Genomic DNA, 16603 nt, shown 5'->3' with positions numbered 1-16603 from the left:
TGTTCCGGCTAAAAAAACAAGCTGAAAAGTATGGATTATAAGAGAAGCGATCATTCTCTTGACATGGTATATTCCATTTCGGATGGCTTAATAACAATGGGATATGAGAATTTGCTCCAAACTATGGAGTGGTAGGATGCATTGCCCTTGCCATTTGCGACAGTCAAAGCTGCTGCACGTGTGTCAGACACGAGCAAGAGACCTCTGCATATTCTAAACGTGAGTGTTTCACCAACCATACGGTGGATTTTAGGCGGCATGATTGAACGCTGAAGGGTTTGACGCCATTTGCCAGTCATGCTGACTGACTGACACATAATTCACAATTCCACATCGGCTGTGCAGAACTACAGCACTTGACATACAGCTCAGATGAGATGACTTGGTCGCTTTGGCTGTATCAAACTGCTATAATTAATGAACAATATGATTGGTCTTTACAAAGTTCCACAATGGCATTATTATGTTATAATAAGGATGGTTTATATCATTCTTTTATTCAATGCAAGTCGCCCGCGTACCATTTTTCTGCAATGCAGGTAGCTTTCTGGTCTACAGAAATAGGTCTGGAACACTGCCAATCGAGCATGGAAAGTAAACAGTAGTCCTATGCACAAGCTTCTGCAAGTGGCACTGCAGGTGCTTTCACCACCAGTCTTGGCAAGATACACCTTCATCAGCCGGATAAACTTGTCCCTGAAACTCTCCACGTGTTCCAGGGAAAAAAAAAAATCTGCCAAAGTAAAATTTCCGACAAGTGATTAACAATCTTGGAAAAGAGAACGATCGTTAACTCTGAAAAGAAGAATGTCAATTTGCCAACGTGATTGTACCCAAATTCTATCTCGAACTTCCTATTTTGAAAATAAAAATAGAAAAATATATGACAGAAAACAGAAAATCATCAGGCGAGTTGAGAATGCTGTGCACTGCACTATACCAGACCTTATTTGTTCTAGGTCCTGAATATTCCTTGCCATCGAGTGCTCACTTGTAAATCCCAACGAGGTAAAGGTCATATAGAAGTGTGGCGTTTCCGGGAATGTTGCAGTCTCCTGTCAAAAAACTAGAAGGTCGGAACTCTGAAGTTCTGAACACGTGTTCAGTTTGCTGACAATGCTAGATGATGCTTATCTATGGTGCAGCCAATAGCTATTGCCACAGAAACTTGTACTGTTATAGTGTTATTATTATGCAGGAAAGGGTGAGAAATTGACCTGAGAAGCAGCCTGCTGGTTCAGGCCCGTACGCCAGTGACGCAGGTATCATCAGCTTGCGCTTTCCACCTGAAGCAGGTTTGCAACGGAGTGATGAAACAGCATGCCAAAGCAAACCTCTAATGCACAACTAGCTGCTGAGTTCTGTCCATACCAACAAGCATGGGTGGCACACCACCGCCGCCACTGATCCCCTGTTCAAGCCCTCGGAGGATCTGCACACGGAAAACGCGAAACAAACAAACGATCATCTAGTGGCACGAAAAATGAACGTCGTTTTCAGTGAGCATCAGACGCTGCACACCTTGCCTGCACCTATGCGCATTGTCAGTGGCCTGCCGCGCTTGTAGCTGCTGTCGAACAGCGTACCGTCAGGAAACCTTGCAGTGTAGTGCACCTGACGACCGTCAAGAGAGAATGGATTATGATCCGAAGCAACACAGAATTCAGACCAGGACGGCATATATTACTCATATATAGAAGGGAAATGGTCCACTGTATAGAGAAAATTGAGTCAAAGGAAATCGCATGGCATGCAAGAAACCGTTGTCTCGGTACTGACATTGATGAGCTCGCCGCGCGGGGGCTGGACACCGGTGCCAACCTCGACGTCACAGTACGCGAGGCCGGACTTGACGAGGCTCAGGTCGCACAGCTTGTCCCCGACCGTCGCGTAGTACTCGACGCGCGTGGCGCCGGCGTTCCCCGCCGGGATCAGCAGCGCGGCCGAGGCCAGGAACCCCGCGCCCAGCGCCAGCAGCCCCCTCCTGCCCGCCGATGCCGCCGGCGCCGCGGCGTGGCGAGGAGTCGAGGAAGTGGACGGCGAGGCCGATGAGGACGCGGAGCTGCAGGGCGCCACGGCGAGCGCTCTGCTGCTGGGCTTCGGGAGCAGCGGCGTCGGGATTTGGCTGGACGCCACGAGAGACGACAGGGAGGAGATGGGTGGTGCCATGGTTGCTGGTGGCGTGGATTTGGATTATCCCCGAACTGTGGCTGCAAGGCGCGCAGGCTCTCGGGTAGTTATAGCGATGCCCCGAAATTCGTCGCGCGGAGGCAGCGTGGTGGGCTCTGGATGTTTGAGCCGGCCACTGCGCACTGCAGGCCGGGGGTTTTGCCGGGCCAGGCCGCGAGTTTCGGGGGCAGAACGGCATAAGATACACACGCTCCGAGCGCTGGATCTCGGTCCATCGGAGCAGGACGGCGCATACGACGCATGCAGCCCGGAACCCAAAAGTTGGCCGCCGCCGGGCGGGGATGTGTGGATGCATTCAAGAGCGGACGTGGCTGCGCGCCAAGTGGGACGCCACGCCACATGGCCATGCCGCCCGGCGCGGCTTCGCCAACGTTGTGCGCGGTGCGCCGGCGGGCCGCGTCTCGGCACGCGTCCAGGCCAGTGAGGACGGCAGGCGCGACGCCTGGCAGGCAGCAGGAGAGCCCAAAGTCTGCTCGTGCAACCAGTGGCGGATGCACGATGCGGGATAAGGGGGCTAAAACAATGGAGATGTTAATTTGCATGAAGATTTAATGGTGAAATCAAATTTTTACTACAGTAATTAGGCTTGAAATCAAGAAATTAGGGGGGGCTGGAGCCCCCCCCCCCCCAACCCCCTGTGGATCCGCCGCTGTGTGCAACAGGTGATCAAAACGTTTGTTTCCATACACATCGATCGAGGCGCTAGAATCGGACAAGACATACCCCCTCCATCTAAAAAAAATTAGCTACGTGTGAGCAAAAGTAGTTCATGTTTAACTAAATTTTAAGTAAATAATATTCACATTTATAACCTCAAAAATGATTTATTATAAAAATATATTTTATAATTAATCTAATGATATTTATTTGATATCATAAATATTGATATTTTTTATCGATCGAACTTGACATATAAAATTATGACACCGTGCTCGGAGTACCGAGTATGCTAGCCTGACCGGACACCTTCGCGTAAGTACAAGTGCAGTGCATTTGGGGCCGTTTGTCTGCTTCGAAGCAAGGCTTATCACTTATCAGAAGAAAGGAACATCAGGTCTGTTCATTTGAACTTATTAGCAGGCTTATCAGTTAAAATCTATATTATTTTTTGTCTAATAACAAAAACGGCTTCAGCTGGCTTATCATCAGATCATGGTTTTTTTCACCGAGGAAGGGAATCTTAATTAGTGTTCCATTTGGTTAAAAAGCTTGAATCTGTTTACCGTAATATCATAATATGTTGTTATAACGTACTTCCACTGTTTCAAATTATAAAACGTTAATAATTTAGAATGTCTTATGATTTAGAACTGAGGGAGTACAAATCTTTTGAAATTAGTAGTTAAAATTAGAAATGTTTAATTTAGAACAAAGTTAATACGATATGTAAAAGAGACGAAGGAAGTATTTATCCCGGCCCATTTGTCTACGTCTACAAAGATAGGCCGACAAAGTGCGTGCAGACACGGATGGCCGTCCAAAATACGGCACCAACAGGGGAATCTGTCGCTCAATGAAACTACAGAACATATTAACTGAGTGAAGAATAATCCACACGCGTGACGACCTTTCAGAGAAACATAGAGAATAAACAAACAAATGAATGAAACAATCCACGACAGCTGACACTGGAAGTGCCTCCCATAATTTGTGTCGTCAGCTGTGGCCATCAGAACCCTTCTTTTCCTCACGTTTTGGTGGTATATAACGACACAACGCAATACAAAAAGTGAGCCACTTGCCTAATGCCAACCAAAAAGTACAACATGGGACCTGGTTAAGATAACAGCTGATGGGGAATCTACAATTGTACATCCATTATTTTTCTTGTTACCGCTTTCAGCTCTCATGTACAATCTTCTTTTTTTTTCACTTTGGAACCATAAAAGTGAAAAATTCAGAGTACCTTCTCCCCCATGTTTTTCCATCTGGAAGCCTTTCTTGTTACGTTGCTCCTTGTAAAAACTGGCAGGGAGTTCCTGTCCCGGCTGCCAAACCAACCAGCGTACAGCAACCAGGAGTTTTATATCTATCTTAAACTTAAACTCGCTGTGAATGTCGTATTAGTGGCGCGACAGGCGCATGTTCATGGCATTTCTCTATGTCCCAGTGCGTAGCTCTGAGAAGGAAAGGATCTAGAAGAGAGGATTAAAGAAGATAAAATTCCTTCATTGCCATCGAAAGCTATATTAATCCTCTCATTGCCATTCAGATTTACACGTTCCCTTGGTTGCCATTGGTTTATATTTTTTGTTCCCTTATCTGCCATTGTCGTTACAATCCATCGTATACACCGTTACCGTGACCGGCTAACCGCTAGCCCCCTTGGTCCCCGCGCTCGCCGCATGACAGCGCGTCGCCTGCACTGGTTGCCACCAAGCGTTCGCCGTCCATGTGTGTCATCACCGCTGAGCCACGTTCGTCGTCCGCGCACGCATGCCATCGCCGGCTGCCTCGCCTCCCTCGCGCTGGTGGTGTCGCGAATGCCGCGCCATCAGCCTTGCTGGTGGTGGCGCAGGCGCACGCATGCCATCGCAGACTGTTTCGCCTCCCCCCGCTGGTGTTGACGTGCATGCCGCGCCATCGGCTTTGTTGGCGCATACGGCGAGCGCAGATGGTGGCGGGAGCCGACGACGATGCTGCTCATCTGCTCCGGCCGCTGCGGCCCATGTGTGGAGGAAGTGCGTGGATCCTGCTCCGTCGCAGGTGGTGTGTGTGGACGGTGACTCCCACCGCGAGGCCCCGGCAGCGGCCGAGCAACAGCGTGGCCTGCACGGCGAGCACCACGCGGCCCTTAGGCAGGCGCGGCACGAGCGGAGCGAGCGCGGCCACTTGCACGGGGACGGAGTCGTTAGCGATGAGGTGGTCGATGTCCACGTCGTACTCGGCGGTGGTGAAGGGGACGGCGTTGCCGGGGCTATACGACAGCTCGTGGCGCTGCCGGCCATGTCCACCACCACGAGCAGCAGCAGCAGCTGTTCCGCGTCGTGGACACGGCCCTGGTGGCTCCTGCAGCAGCAGCTGGTCCCGCACTGCCGCCGCGCTCCATCCCGCTCACCTTCTTCAACGTCAAGTGGCTGCACCTCCCGCCCGTGGAGCGCGTCCTCTTGTACCGCCTCTCCCCGGACGCCGACGTCCCCGCCATCCTCTCCGCTCTCAGGACCTCCCTCTCCCAGGCACTCCGCACCTTCTACCTGATGGCAGGCCAAGTCCGCGTGCCCACGGAGGGCCGCCACCACGAGCTGTCGTACAGCCCCGGCGACGTTGTCCCCTTCACCACCGCCGAGTACGACGTGGACATCGACCACCTCATCGCTGACGACTCCGTCCCCGTGCAGGTGGTCGCGCTCGCTCCGCTCGTGCCGCGCCTTCGTATCCCTGCGCTCGCCGTATGCACCAACAAAGCCGATGGCGCGGCATTCGCGGCAACACCAGCGCGAGGGAGGCGAAACAGCCTGCGATGGCATGCGTGCGCCTGCGCCACCACCAGCAAGGCCGATGGCGCGGCATTCGCGACACCACCGGCGCGAGGGAGGCGAGGCAGTCGACGATGGCATGCGTGCGCGGACGACGAACGTGGCTCAGCGGTGATGACACACATGGACGGCGAACGCTTGGTGGCAATAAGTGCACGCGACGCGCTGTCATGCGGCGAGCGTGGGGAGCAAGACGGCTAGCGGTCAGCTGGTCACGGTAACGGTGTATACGATGGATTGTAACGACAATGGCAGATAAGGGAATAAAAAATATAAATCAATGGTAACCAAGAGAACGTGTAAATCTAAATGGCAATGAATGGATTAATATAGCTTTGGATGGCAACGAAGGAATTTTCTCATTAAAGAATGGGACGGTTTCCCCATCCACGGCAGGAGGCGATGAAGTACGCGGCTGGACACTTGACTCTGTGAGGCACAGGCGCCTTGCTTGGGAGTTGGGACTTGGAGGTGGCCATGAAAGCCACGGACGACCAAACCGTAGTACTTATGTTTCGTTTCTTTTCAGATCCATATAAAAAGGCAATGTGACGCAAGCTTAGCACCGATAAGGCAAAGTAGCCAGAAATATTGCAGTGGTAGAGCAGTATCAATTGAGAAAGAACACATCATAGTATATATTCAATAATAAGCCGGACGTTATATGTCAAGCCAACCTCTGTTCATGTCCGCGCTAAAGTAAACAGTGCCGTGCTTTCTACGACGTGCAAAGCAGCACGTCCATAGATGGGTCACGACATGAGTACTAGGTACTACAGTAGGCGCGCGCATGTGTAGTGTGACGACCACACACGATGAGGTGGGGGTTCTCCTCGTCCCCGGTCATGGCCGGTCGAAAGCTCGTGTTCGTGAGGCGGCCACCGTCGTTGTGTGTCAGCAGACCTGCCGCTGTTGCGGCGGCCGTGCAGCGCAGCGGTGGTTGTCCTGCTCCTGCAGCTTGCAGGTGGGGCGACCGACCGATTGATTGCATCGAGACCGATCAGATCACGGGCGTCTCACCTGGTTCCAGACCATGCAGCCACCAGGCAGGACCACACCGTCTAGAATGTGCAGTGCCGCGCACGATAACACCACGCACTTGTCCTCTTGTGCTGCGCGCCACACCACACCACACTGCCAGACCAGACTGCTTTTCTGTCTGTCCTGGAGCTGGGTCCTGAGTGAGAGTTTGCTCTCCTCGGCTGGGGAGCAGATTGTCAAATTCTGCAGCACAAGCACAGGCAGCACCGCAGCAGCCTGGTCCGCTTGACAGCACATCGTGAGGGAAAACAGATAGACAGATGCGATGAGCAGAAGGGTGACGAGAATCTGTTATTGCAACCCGGGCCTTTTTTTCTTCTTTTGTTTCAACAAGAGAACGCCATGTTTCCAGAGTTACATGCATCAATCACCTACTAATAAATCATTGACGCATTCATCACTGCCGGCATCTACTAGAGCTAAAGCTGTACCATGCACAGAACGCTCTAGCATGGCGAAAACTACGGGGGGCGATCGATCGATCTGGCGCCGCTCCTCCTGCTGCTCAAGGCGCAACAACATACACCACCCCCTTGCGCCACGCGGACTAGGCGGCGGCCACGGTCTCCCCGCCGCTGCCGGACTGGTCGGAGCCGCTGGCGCCGGACACGGACGGGGCCTCCTTGATGGAGGTCAGGGAGCAGGTCTGTTCCATGCGCTCATCGTACTCGATCTGCTTCTCTCGGCACTCCTGACTACAGAATGCCACCTCGCCCCTGCACGTCGCACACAACAGAATCCAAATCATGTCACGGACAAACATATTTAACAAATTACTCCATTCTAAGGGGGGAAATACAACTCTTTTAACCAAAGGTAGACGAGGGATTGTGACAGCTGATTAAAGAGCTGTGAGTTAGATGGTTCCAAGTGGCGAGGCTTATATCATAATCAACCAATAGCTCATATGATTGGTCACCTAGTATGTTTTATAAATGCTTTGCTTGGTTGGACTGGACAGTGGAGTACAGTAATGTAGGCGCTTGACTCAATCATAATGTAAAATATACACACCTACATGAGGCATCAAACTAATCGTAAACCTAGCAAGCATTTAGAAGAATTGGAAATAAACAACATGCCGAAAGGAAGATTCGCATCAAATATTCCTTCCACTAAAAATGGGGGAATAGATTCACATACTCCCAGACCCCGAGTACGAACTAGAACGTGTCGGGTGGTGATGGAATCCGATGGCAATAAATTCACAAAAATCAAGGAGGATCACATAATACTTCGACATAGATCACAATGATTCTGTTAACTCAGTAAAATGGAACAGATCGAAAGGCACGATATCATTACAGCCACGGGGTCGGCAGTCATCATGAATACGAAGGGCACGAGATGCAATCCAGCTTAAAACTGTAAAAGCAACGTGAAGAGATCGATTGAAGCCACATAGAGAATTAAAACAGGAACCTGTAGATGAAGGTGTCGTGGCCCGGTCCGAGGCGGCGGTTGCAGAGGCCGCACGCCTTCAGGAAGACCGCCGTCTCCACCGCGGCGAATGAGCCGCCGTAGTAGTAACCCAGCACGGCGCCGCCGGCGGCGGCTCCGGCTCCCATCCCGACGCCGCCAGCGGGCACTGAGGACGACGCCGGCACGCCGGCGCCCACCCGCTCCTGGCGCCCCTGCTTCGCCGCCGATGGCAACGTCACCAAACTGGCCGTCCGCGGCAGCACCCTGCTCCTCGGCCGCTTCCCCAGCGCCGTCCCTGATTCGATTCGCTCAGCCGGCTCCATATCCTCCTCTCCTGTCCCTCCCTCTCCCTCCCTCCCGCTGCCGGCGGCTGGCGCGCCCTGTGGTTCGAGATGGGCTTTCTCGTCGCGAGATTTGGAGAGGTGGGGAGCGAGACTGGTGGGTGGAGAGAGGGGTTTTGCGGAGCGGCGCATAAAAAGAGGCCAAGCTGAGCGAGAGCCGAGAGGCTGAGGTGAGCGACGCGTGTAATCAGGACCGTTGATCTCTTGGCCAGAATCTCTTCGATGCTTCCGATCCGACGCGCGGACTAGTCCGTCGTTTAACCTGGGTTCACGACTCCGCTAGGTGCACCCCATTGCACTGCCCCCCAGCAGTAAATTACAGCTAAATACCTTTCTAAATACTGCATCGGGTGCCAATTCTGTGCTATGTACATCAGTATACGCGTAGCTAGATTGAAGATGTGGCTAAAAACATTCCAGTAGCAGTGAGTCAGAGGCTTCAGAACATGGCATCTCTCTCTGCTCTGCTGGTGTCATTTATTTTACAACAAGTATTTGTCGCCTTCTAATCTGAAGATGTAACGTACTAGGAGAGTAGGAGTATGTGTTTTGTAGCTTCTGCTTATGTGATCATTATATCGGTGCGATGTGTGCGTGTAAATTGTCGCTATAGGAGATCTGTCTGAAACGCCACCGCACCAGAGTTTTTTTTTTTCTTAGCGTATTGACCGCTGAAGATGGACATGTTCGCTTGGTCTTATAATCGTATTTTTTAGTTTATTTTTTTAGTTAAAATAATATTTTTTTCATAACAAATTAGCTGGAACAGTATTTCGATTTATTTTTTTAGCGAAATGAACGGGTCAATCATGTTTGCCATCTCAGTCCCCCGTGCCTTAGTTATACGTGATTTTGTTTCTTGTGCGGCTCGTAAAGTTACCCCCAATCAAAGACGCGAGATATTGATATAACCACAAGCTATCAGGCCAGTCATAGTAGAAAATTCAAGTCACTGTTTTCAAAACTCTGATGAGTTCAAAATAGTATCGACAAGTTTTATCATTATGAAACTCGTTTCATCCTATAAAATTTTTATTGTATTTCTCTCATCATTAATATTATATCACATCAGTTTATTAAGAGTTTGTTAGGATCCATTAGCACTAAAAATAGCTACCTAATAGCTACTAATTTTTTAGCTAGCTAAGAGCCTCTCCAAAAGCTTTTCTAAAATCTACTCTCTAAATCATCATTTTTAGATTCATCTGAGTAAAAGTTATTTTTTATATTTTTGTGTTCTTTAACAGTTTTCTATATCTTGTGCACAGTCTAGAGAGCCATCGTCTCACTTTATCTTTGGCTAGCGAGAAATCCAAAAGAGAGGAATATTTAGATATCCAATTGAAGAGACTGTTGGAGGATTTTTTTTTTCCAAAATCTCTATTCCTATAAAAATTAACAAATTAGAAAAGACATAAAGAATCTCTTAAATGGTCTAATAGTTGCTATTTTTTAGCTAGCTAATTTTTAGTAAGAGACGTTTGAATCCACCTGCTAGTATGTGGTTAGATAGTGAGTTGAAGATACATATAAACTATTAGCACCTATTAGCAACTAAAAAATGCTAATGAAACTAATAGTTAGCACCCTTTCAACTAATAATCAGCAGGTTTGTATGGATCCATTAGTCCTAATTTTAGCTGCTACTCCCTCCAGGTTCCTAAAAGAAATCGTTTTGAACAAGACTTCGTTCAAATATTGGGAATATAAATCATAAATAACTTTTAAGTCATTGAGTTTGGAAATGTGAAAACTATATGAATAGATTTGTCTTGAAAAATATTTTCATAAAAATATATATATATATATATATATATCACTTTTTATTATATATTTTTATAAAAATAAGAAGTCAAAGTTATGCTTTGAAGACCATGTTACTGTCCAAAACGACTTCTTTGAAGAACCTAGAGTTAGTAATTTTTAATGCTAACATATCCAAACCCTTAATATCCTTGGAACTCTCGTGAAAACCATTGAGACTAGCTTCATTCCCAATGGCGGAGCTAAGGGGGGGGCCAGCAGGGGCCATGCCCCCCAACACTACTGAAAATTTTTAACGCCTATGCTATAGTTGGGTGTAATTAACTTGATGTTGTTTGCTTTTACTAATTTATACATACATACATGGGCTTCCATTATTTTATTTGGGCCATCTAGCTAGTGTCGTGGACTCATGGGGGCCTGGGCCATCCGTCCATCAATGCAGGAAGCCAGGAAAGCACACACGCAGAGCTCATCATGGCCTCACGGGATATTCACACATCACACGCAACGAATGGAGAGCCTTTCGCCGAATCGCAGCTGCGGCGCCGCCTAGCCTCCTCAACCTTGTCTTCCAATTCACCATAAATAAAAAAAATCCCTAACCCTAGTCCTGGTGGTCTCTTCATTCTTCCTTCCCAGCCAAGCACGGAGCCGCGAAGAGCGGCCGGAGGCGCCCAGGGCCTAGGCCAAGAGTGATGAGTCCGCGAGATAGATCGGGGAGCGGGGAGCCCACAGGCCAGCGCCTAGGACTCCAGTCTCTAGGAGGCTAGGCCATGAAGACCTAATCAAGCAATCAGTTGATCAAGGTAACCTAGTGTAACACCTCAGGTGTTTGCCACCAGTTAAGCAATGGGTTTGAGCTCAAATATGGCATATTAAGTGATGATGAAGATGTCAAGGTCAAACCTATAGAAACGAGCCCCAACCTAAACTTGGATATTGCACCTTTGCTTGCCTATAGACCCCTTTTCAAGATATATGCTTGGGTGGTGTTATTGGAATATCTTCATGTGTCTCACATCAATACCCCTCTATATGGATCACTGGAAAAGTTTCATGAAGTTTGGAATCAAAAAGTCACATGAAATGATAAGTTATATCCTTATTGGAATGATTTTACTAAGTGCCTGAATTGCACTATTAAGTGAATGGAAATGTAGGTCATCAATCAAACCTTGCAACCTTACCCAAATGACTCTAGATGAACTCTATAACAAAAGTCATGAAAGGTTCATGTTGAGGAGAAGTCAAGAAAATGCCTCAATCGGTCAATAACTCTAATTTAAGCTTCATAGTGACGATACTTTGACCTATGTTGACCAACCACTTACAGTGCTTGCATGGAGTTGCACCTTAAATAAAAGTTGAAGATTGGGTAGAGTAGAACAAACTTTGTTTTTGGACTAAGAGCTAGATCAACTTGGAAATAAGTCAAACAGAGGCTTGAAGTGGGAACCTGCTGCTGATTTCAACACTTAGAATTATTCTAAGTCAGTTTCGCTAAGCAACGACGTTGGCATTCCGCGTTCTCTGAAATTCGTTAAGCAACTTGAGTTGGTCCAAAAAGAGAAGTTGAAGGTTATACTATGGAGAAGAGCATGCAAAAAGTTGCACTGAGTTTGACCGAGTTTTGACCTTCGAAAGTGAATTTCCGTGACCATTATCAAGGCGCTGACACTGACAGTTTGTGGCCTAATTACCCGCTGTTGAAGAGCTCTAATGACCTTGGTCTCTAAATGAAAAATGAAGAGCAGATCGTGGGCTACAAACTTCATTTTAGGCCCAAAGTCCAATTCGCACCCGAGACGGCCCAAATCGGCTTCCCACCATGTCCATTCCGGCGCCTGCCATCTGTTCGTCGAAATGCCGCGTGGCCAGCGCATGGCAGCCATGCCGAGCTGGCGCCCTGCCATTGCCGTGCGCCACTGCCGCGTGTCCTGCTGCCCTGTCGCGCCCCTGCTACTCCAAAGCGTACGCCCGAGCTCCCCCTGGTTCACTCGCTCGCCCTCCCATCGCCTCTCTCGCTCCAACCGCGAGCCTGCGCGCGAGTGCCAGAGCGCGGCCACCATGGGCGCCGTCGCTGAGCTTGCTGCCGTCGAGTCCTCGCTGCCTCCGAGCTCCCCCGCGTGCGCCACCACCCTCTCAGTCGTGTGCCGCTCCCCCTGCACCAATTGGCCGGTCACCGTTGCCGCCGTAGCACGCCGCCGCCGCCGGCATTGCCTGCTGCCGCGGCCGGCACTCCAGCAGGACCCAGCCGGCCGAGTCTGGGCCAGGGCATGGCCAGGGCGTGGCCGCGGCCGAGCTGGCAGCCCCCCCCCCCCCTCGCGTCCCTGGCTGGCCGAAGGTCCTCGCCGGCCGGCCGAACCGGCTCCGACGGCCTCCTCTGTTGTGATTCACGTGAAGGACCTCGCGCGGCAATTCGACTAAAGTGAGGGGTGTAACTGCAATGTCATAGACTCAGGTGAATAGTGACATAAGGACTGGTTTGTAATTATTTTGTAGGAACTTTGGAAATTCATAGTAATTCATAGGAAATTCGTAAAATAGTAAATGAGGACTTTTTGGAATCCTTATGAAATTCTCTGTGCACTAGATCTATAATATTACATGTTTTAGTTTAAATATTTTGCGGTAAAAATAGATTTGTGCAGTAAGGTTTTAATGCTAGTTGAATTTGTTATTTTTCATAACTATAGATCTAGGGCTCCAAATGGAGTGAAATTTTTGTGGCATGCTACTCATATGATAGTTGATGTGTGGTAAAAATTTCATGAGTATTGGATGAAGTATGAGTGAGTTATTGGTTTATCTTGCTCTCACATGAATTCTTGCTTTAGCAACTTGTCTTTTTCGTAGAGGTTGCTATACATATCCAAATGGAGTGAAATTTGTACAGTAGACTATTGAGAGGATATGTGAGCCACTGTAATTTTTGTAGAAGTTATTGTGCACTTTTGATATATGTTCATTAAGTCACCTTGTTATCCAAAATAAATTAAGAAATGCATTAAAAGAATTTATTTGGTCATGGACACTAGGTTTTCTGGTGTTCTTTAGTCATGTGTGACATGTTGGTAAAGTTGGTTTTGCCTAATTATGTATTTGCAACATAAGTTAATAATTATTTTCTTGCCGATGTGGTTTATAGACAGATTTGGGAACTTAGCAAAGTTCTTCATGATAATGTGCTTTGTTGTGAAACTTGTTTATACAAAAGTTGTAGATAATTCATGTATCTAGCTTCTATTAAAATTTGGTGTCATTTGGCCAAGTAGTTTAAGAGTTATAGCTGTTTAAAGTTGGGTTTCAGAAATGGTTGTTTTATGTCAATTGTGGACCAGTTTCTGTAAATGAATATATTTGACTTAGTTAACTTGAGAATCATGCTGAGATGATTAAAGATGAAATGTAGATAATTTCCTAAGCTTTCCAGAATGTCTTGTTTCATATCATTTGGATTTATAAAACTCCAGATATGATTGATTTATGAAGCTGCTGTTTGCAAGTCCAGAAATTGGCATATTCCGGTTATAGTTGTTGCTTCACCTTGACTTGCTTTGCATGTTGCTAAGTGTGGTTCACGTCCTTGATAATTAAGTTAAATACACCTGAGATCTTGTGAGACTTATGTGCCATGTATAATATTCTTTGTTATCTTAGCATGATAGATTGTGTGATGTTAAGTTAAGCATCGCAAAGTACTTAAGTGTGTTTAGTGTAAACGATGCTTGTCTTGCTTGCTATTTGTGATGCGTCTCATGGTACTATTCTTCATATTCATGCACTTGCTTCTTGCATCTCATCTAGGTACGCTAGATGAACCACGTGAAGGACGTGATGTTGGAGCCGAATCCGAAGACGGTGTTTGATGGATCTGTCCCGAAGATGGAAGGACTAAGCGAGTGCTAGGATCTGAGATGTCACCAGGATGGTGCAAGCTAACTGAACTGACTGGTGTCGGATCCCAGGCAAGCCCCGGAGCATTATAAGCCTCCTAATTTATAAAAGCAATTCTTTCTATATATGAGTTATATATTGTTGCATTAAGTTGTAGGAGTTGGTTGAAACCGTTGATGCATTTATTACTATCCTTGCCTACCTTATTACCTTTTTACCCTGTTAGGTCAGGATCGAATAACTGCTTAGCCTTGCTTAGACCGGTAGCGATCGGTGATATCCGGTCACCTACATTATAGGTGGTTACTGGAAGAATTTAGCTATGGAAAGAATGATATCCTGGAAGTAACCATGGGGTAATGTAAATGGAGACCGGACGGGATGTCGATAGAGAAGCAACAAGACATGGAGGTCTTGGGTGTGGATCTATCCCCGTCTGTGTCGATTAAGGACCGACCGTTGTTGGGCCTCGAGTCATGTTGAACGCATGCCTTACATTTAGCTGGCCGGATAAAGTACCTTCCGACCGCGAAGCTGGGAGATTTTTCGGGCCGAGTAGATTGCCCGCAACGCACTGTGCCGGAGCAGGTGTGGTAGGACACGGGGGCGAGATGATAAGACCAAAGTGCAGTCGGTCGGCCCCCGGGTACATGTGGTTCCTGACAAACTCGAGATTCCTGGAAAGTTGACTCGGTGATCAATATCTCACTTTAGCGGGTGAGTGAGGTTTGTGTAAGGAATAAATCACCAGCTGGTTAGGAATCGATTCGAATCGCCATCGCTCCTGGATAGTGAGCACTTGACTCGAGTTACTTCATCGTAGTAATTATTATGGAACAATGATGGTTATCTGGATGGTATGGGATATGCTAAATTTAAATTGGTAACTGGATGCTATTGGTTAATCAAGTGATTGCTATAGTACAGGTGCTTACCTAGATGGATAGGTCATAATAAAGATGATGCAAAGTACTTAAATTGGTTTCTTCATGATAGCTTATGCTTTTCGCAAATAAGTCAGCTAGCCCACTAAAGAAAGCCTTGCATGATCCTTGGTGTCATTTGTTTTGGTTTACGACGGGTAAGTCTGGCTGAGTACATTCAAGTACTCAGGGTTTATCCCACCTTGTTGCAGGTGATGTTCTCGACCTGTTGATGATGGTGGCTAACCACCGGTGGGCTCGGTGATTCTATACTTACTTCTCCTCTATATGCTTTTGTCGGATGATGTCACTATACTAGCAATATATTTGGAACTTATATTAATGTAATCATTTGAAAGCTATGTTGTCTCCACTAAGCAGTTTTAAAACCCCAAACTTGTACTATTATTTGTTAACCCCTTTTCAATATTATTTCCGCTGCAACTTGATGTATGTGATGTGTATTTGCTTAATCACGCGATCTTGGTTGTGATGTTGATTTACCGAGGTCTTTCAGGACACTCGGCGGACTACCGGGTTTATATGAGTGAAAGTATGGGTGTGTCAACGTGTTAGCGGGGACAACCGTACTTGATCTTATATAAATTGGGCGGTTCTGTCACAGCTGGTATCAGAGCGAGATTAAGCATAATACTGTCAGGTACATAGTTTTAAAAGCTAAGTTTTGGTTTTAAAAGGTCTATTTTAACTAAAACTTTAGCTACAGGCAAATTTGTCAAAACTTAATTGCAAAACTATGCTAGCGACATCTCCCTTTATGCCCAGTTAAGGACTATTAGGTGGCTATCTAAGTACTAACTTTAAGGGATGTACTTTATTGCAATTTTTCTTTCGTCGTCCATACGGCGTGCTATTGTATGGATGCCATTCGCTTGAATGGTACTGTATGGATCAATTGCCTCTACGCCCAGGTAAGTGTGAGTTGTGAGAGTATGACCGTCCAACTATCGGTCTAGGGGAGAGTTAGCTGTGGTTACTGGAATATTTACATGTTACACACATGTATATATGAAGGTACTTAATTGTGGGTATATCTGTCGGGTAGCTATGGATATCAAAGTATATACATCTGGGGATGTATATATGGAGAGTATCTTAGTTTACTACTTTCATTGTGTGCTTATTTATCTTTTTGTGGGGATGGGCTGCAATGAATTTGCCTGCAGGTACGCTAACCACGAATGCGTAGATTGAATGTAGCTGACGACTAGCTATATACCGAGAGAGTATGTGTTATGCCACCGACATAAAACGTGATTGTCGCCTTAGGCTGGCAATTTTGTGAGGACGAATAGGACGAGCATGCATCATGATTGTGCTTGTGCATAAATATGCTTTCCCTCACCTTGTTCTAATACTAAGTAACTTGTGATCAATGTGATGTTACTATCTTCTCTGTGTGAAGTTAAACAAGAATGCCTTGTTCCTTGTTGCTTGAATAGGAAGTGCTTGAGAAAAGTGTGTGCTTAGCCTTGCTAGAAATAATTGTGGTTACATGCTTAAACCTATAATGTCCTCTAGTTTA

At 47.2% G+C, this 16603-nt stretch overlaps 2 protein-coding genes across 2 annotated transcripts; both read right to left on the bottom strand.

Annotated features, from left to right (window-relative positions):
• Nucleotides 1-366: 366 nt before the first annotated feature.
• LOC136474870 (photosynthetic NDH subunit of lumenal location 4, chloroplastic-like) lies at nt 367-2218 on the bottom strand. Its single transcript, XM_066472444.1, has 6 exons — nt 1780-2218; nt 1522-1614; nt 1372-1432; nt 1218-1286; nt 946-1055; nt 367-733 (listed from the first exon to the last, which is right to left on the bottom strand). The coding sequence occupies exons 1-5, from the start codon at nt 2167-2169 to the stop codon at nt 988-990; spliced, it is 681 nt and encodes a 226-aa protein (XP_066328541.1). The 5' UTR covers nt 2170-2218; the 3' UTR covers nt 367-733; nt 946-987.
• Nucleotides 2219-6918: 4700 nt separating this feature from the next.
• On the bottom strand, nt 6919-8568 carry LOC136474869 (FCS-Like Zinc finger 3-like). The gene is made up of 2 exons (XM_066472443.1): nt 8130-8568; nt 6919-7423 (listed from the first exon to the last, which is right to left on the bottom strand). The coding sequence occupies exons 1-2, from the start codon at nt 8450-8452 to the stop codon at nt 7255-7257; spliced, it is 492 nt and encodes a 163-aa protein (XP_066328540.1). The 5' UTR covers nt 8453-8568; the 3' UTR covers nt 6919-7254.
• Between the last annotated feature and the right edge of the window lie 8035 nt (nt 8569-16603).

Source organism: Miscanthus floridulus, chromosome 8 (genome assembly GCF_019320115.1).
Source record: "Miscanthus floridulus cultivar M001 chromosome 8, ASM1932011v1, whole genome shotgun sequence".
In the NCBI taxonomy this organism is placed as follows: Eukaryota; Viridiplantae; Streptophyta; class Magnoliopsida; order Poales; family Poaceae; genus Miscanthus; species Miscanthus floridulus.
This window is presented reverse-complemented; position numbering and strand designations above follow the sequence as displayed.

Coding starts and splice junctions, on each gene's coding strand:
- LOC136474870 (XM_066472444.1), bottom strand. CDS start 2,169: ATGGCACCACCCATCTCCTCCCTGTCGTCTCTCGTGGCGTCCAGCCAA. Junction 1,615..1,779: donor CGCGCGGCGAGCTCATCAAT/GTCAGTACCGAG, acceptor GACGGTCGTCAG/GTGCACTACACTGCAAGGTT. Junction 1,433..1,521: donor TGCGCATAGGTGCAGGCAAG/GTGTGCAGCGTC, acceptor TTCCGTGTGCAG/ATCCTCCGAGGGCTTGAACA.
- LOC136474869 (XM_066472443.1), bottom strand. CDS start 8,452: ATGGAGCCGGCTGAGCGAATCGAATCAGGGACGGCGCTGGGGAAGCGG. Junction 7,424..8,129: donor CACGACACCTTCATCTACAG/GTTCCTGTTTTA, acceptor TGCGACGTGCAG/GGGCGAGGTGGCATTCTGTA.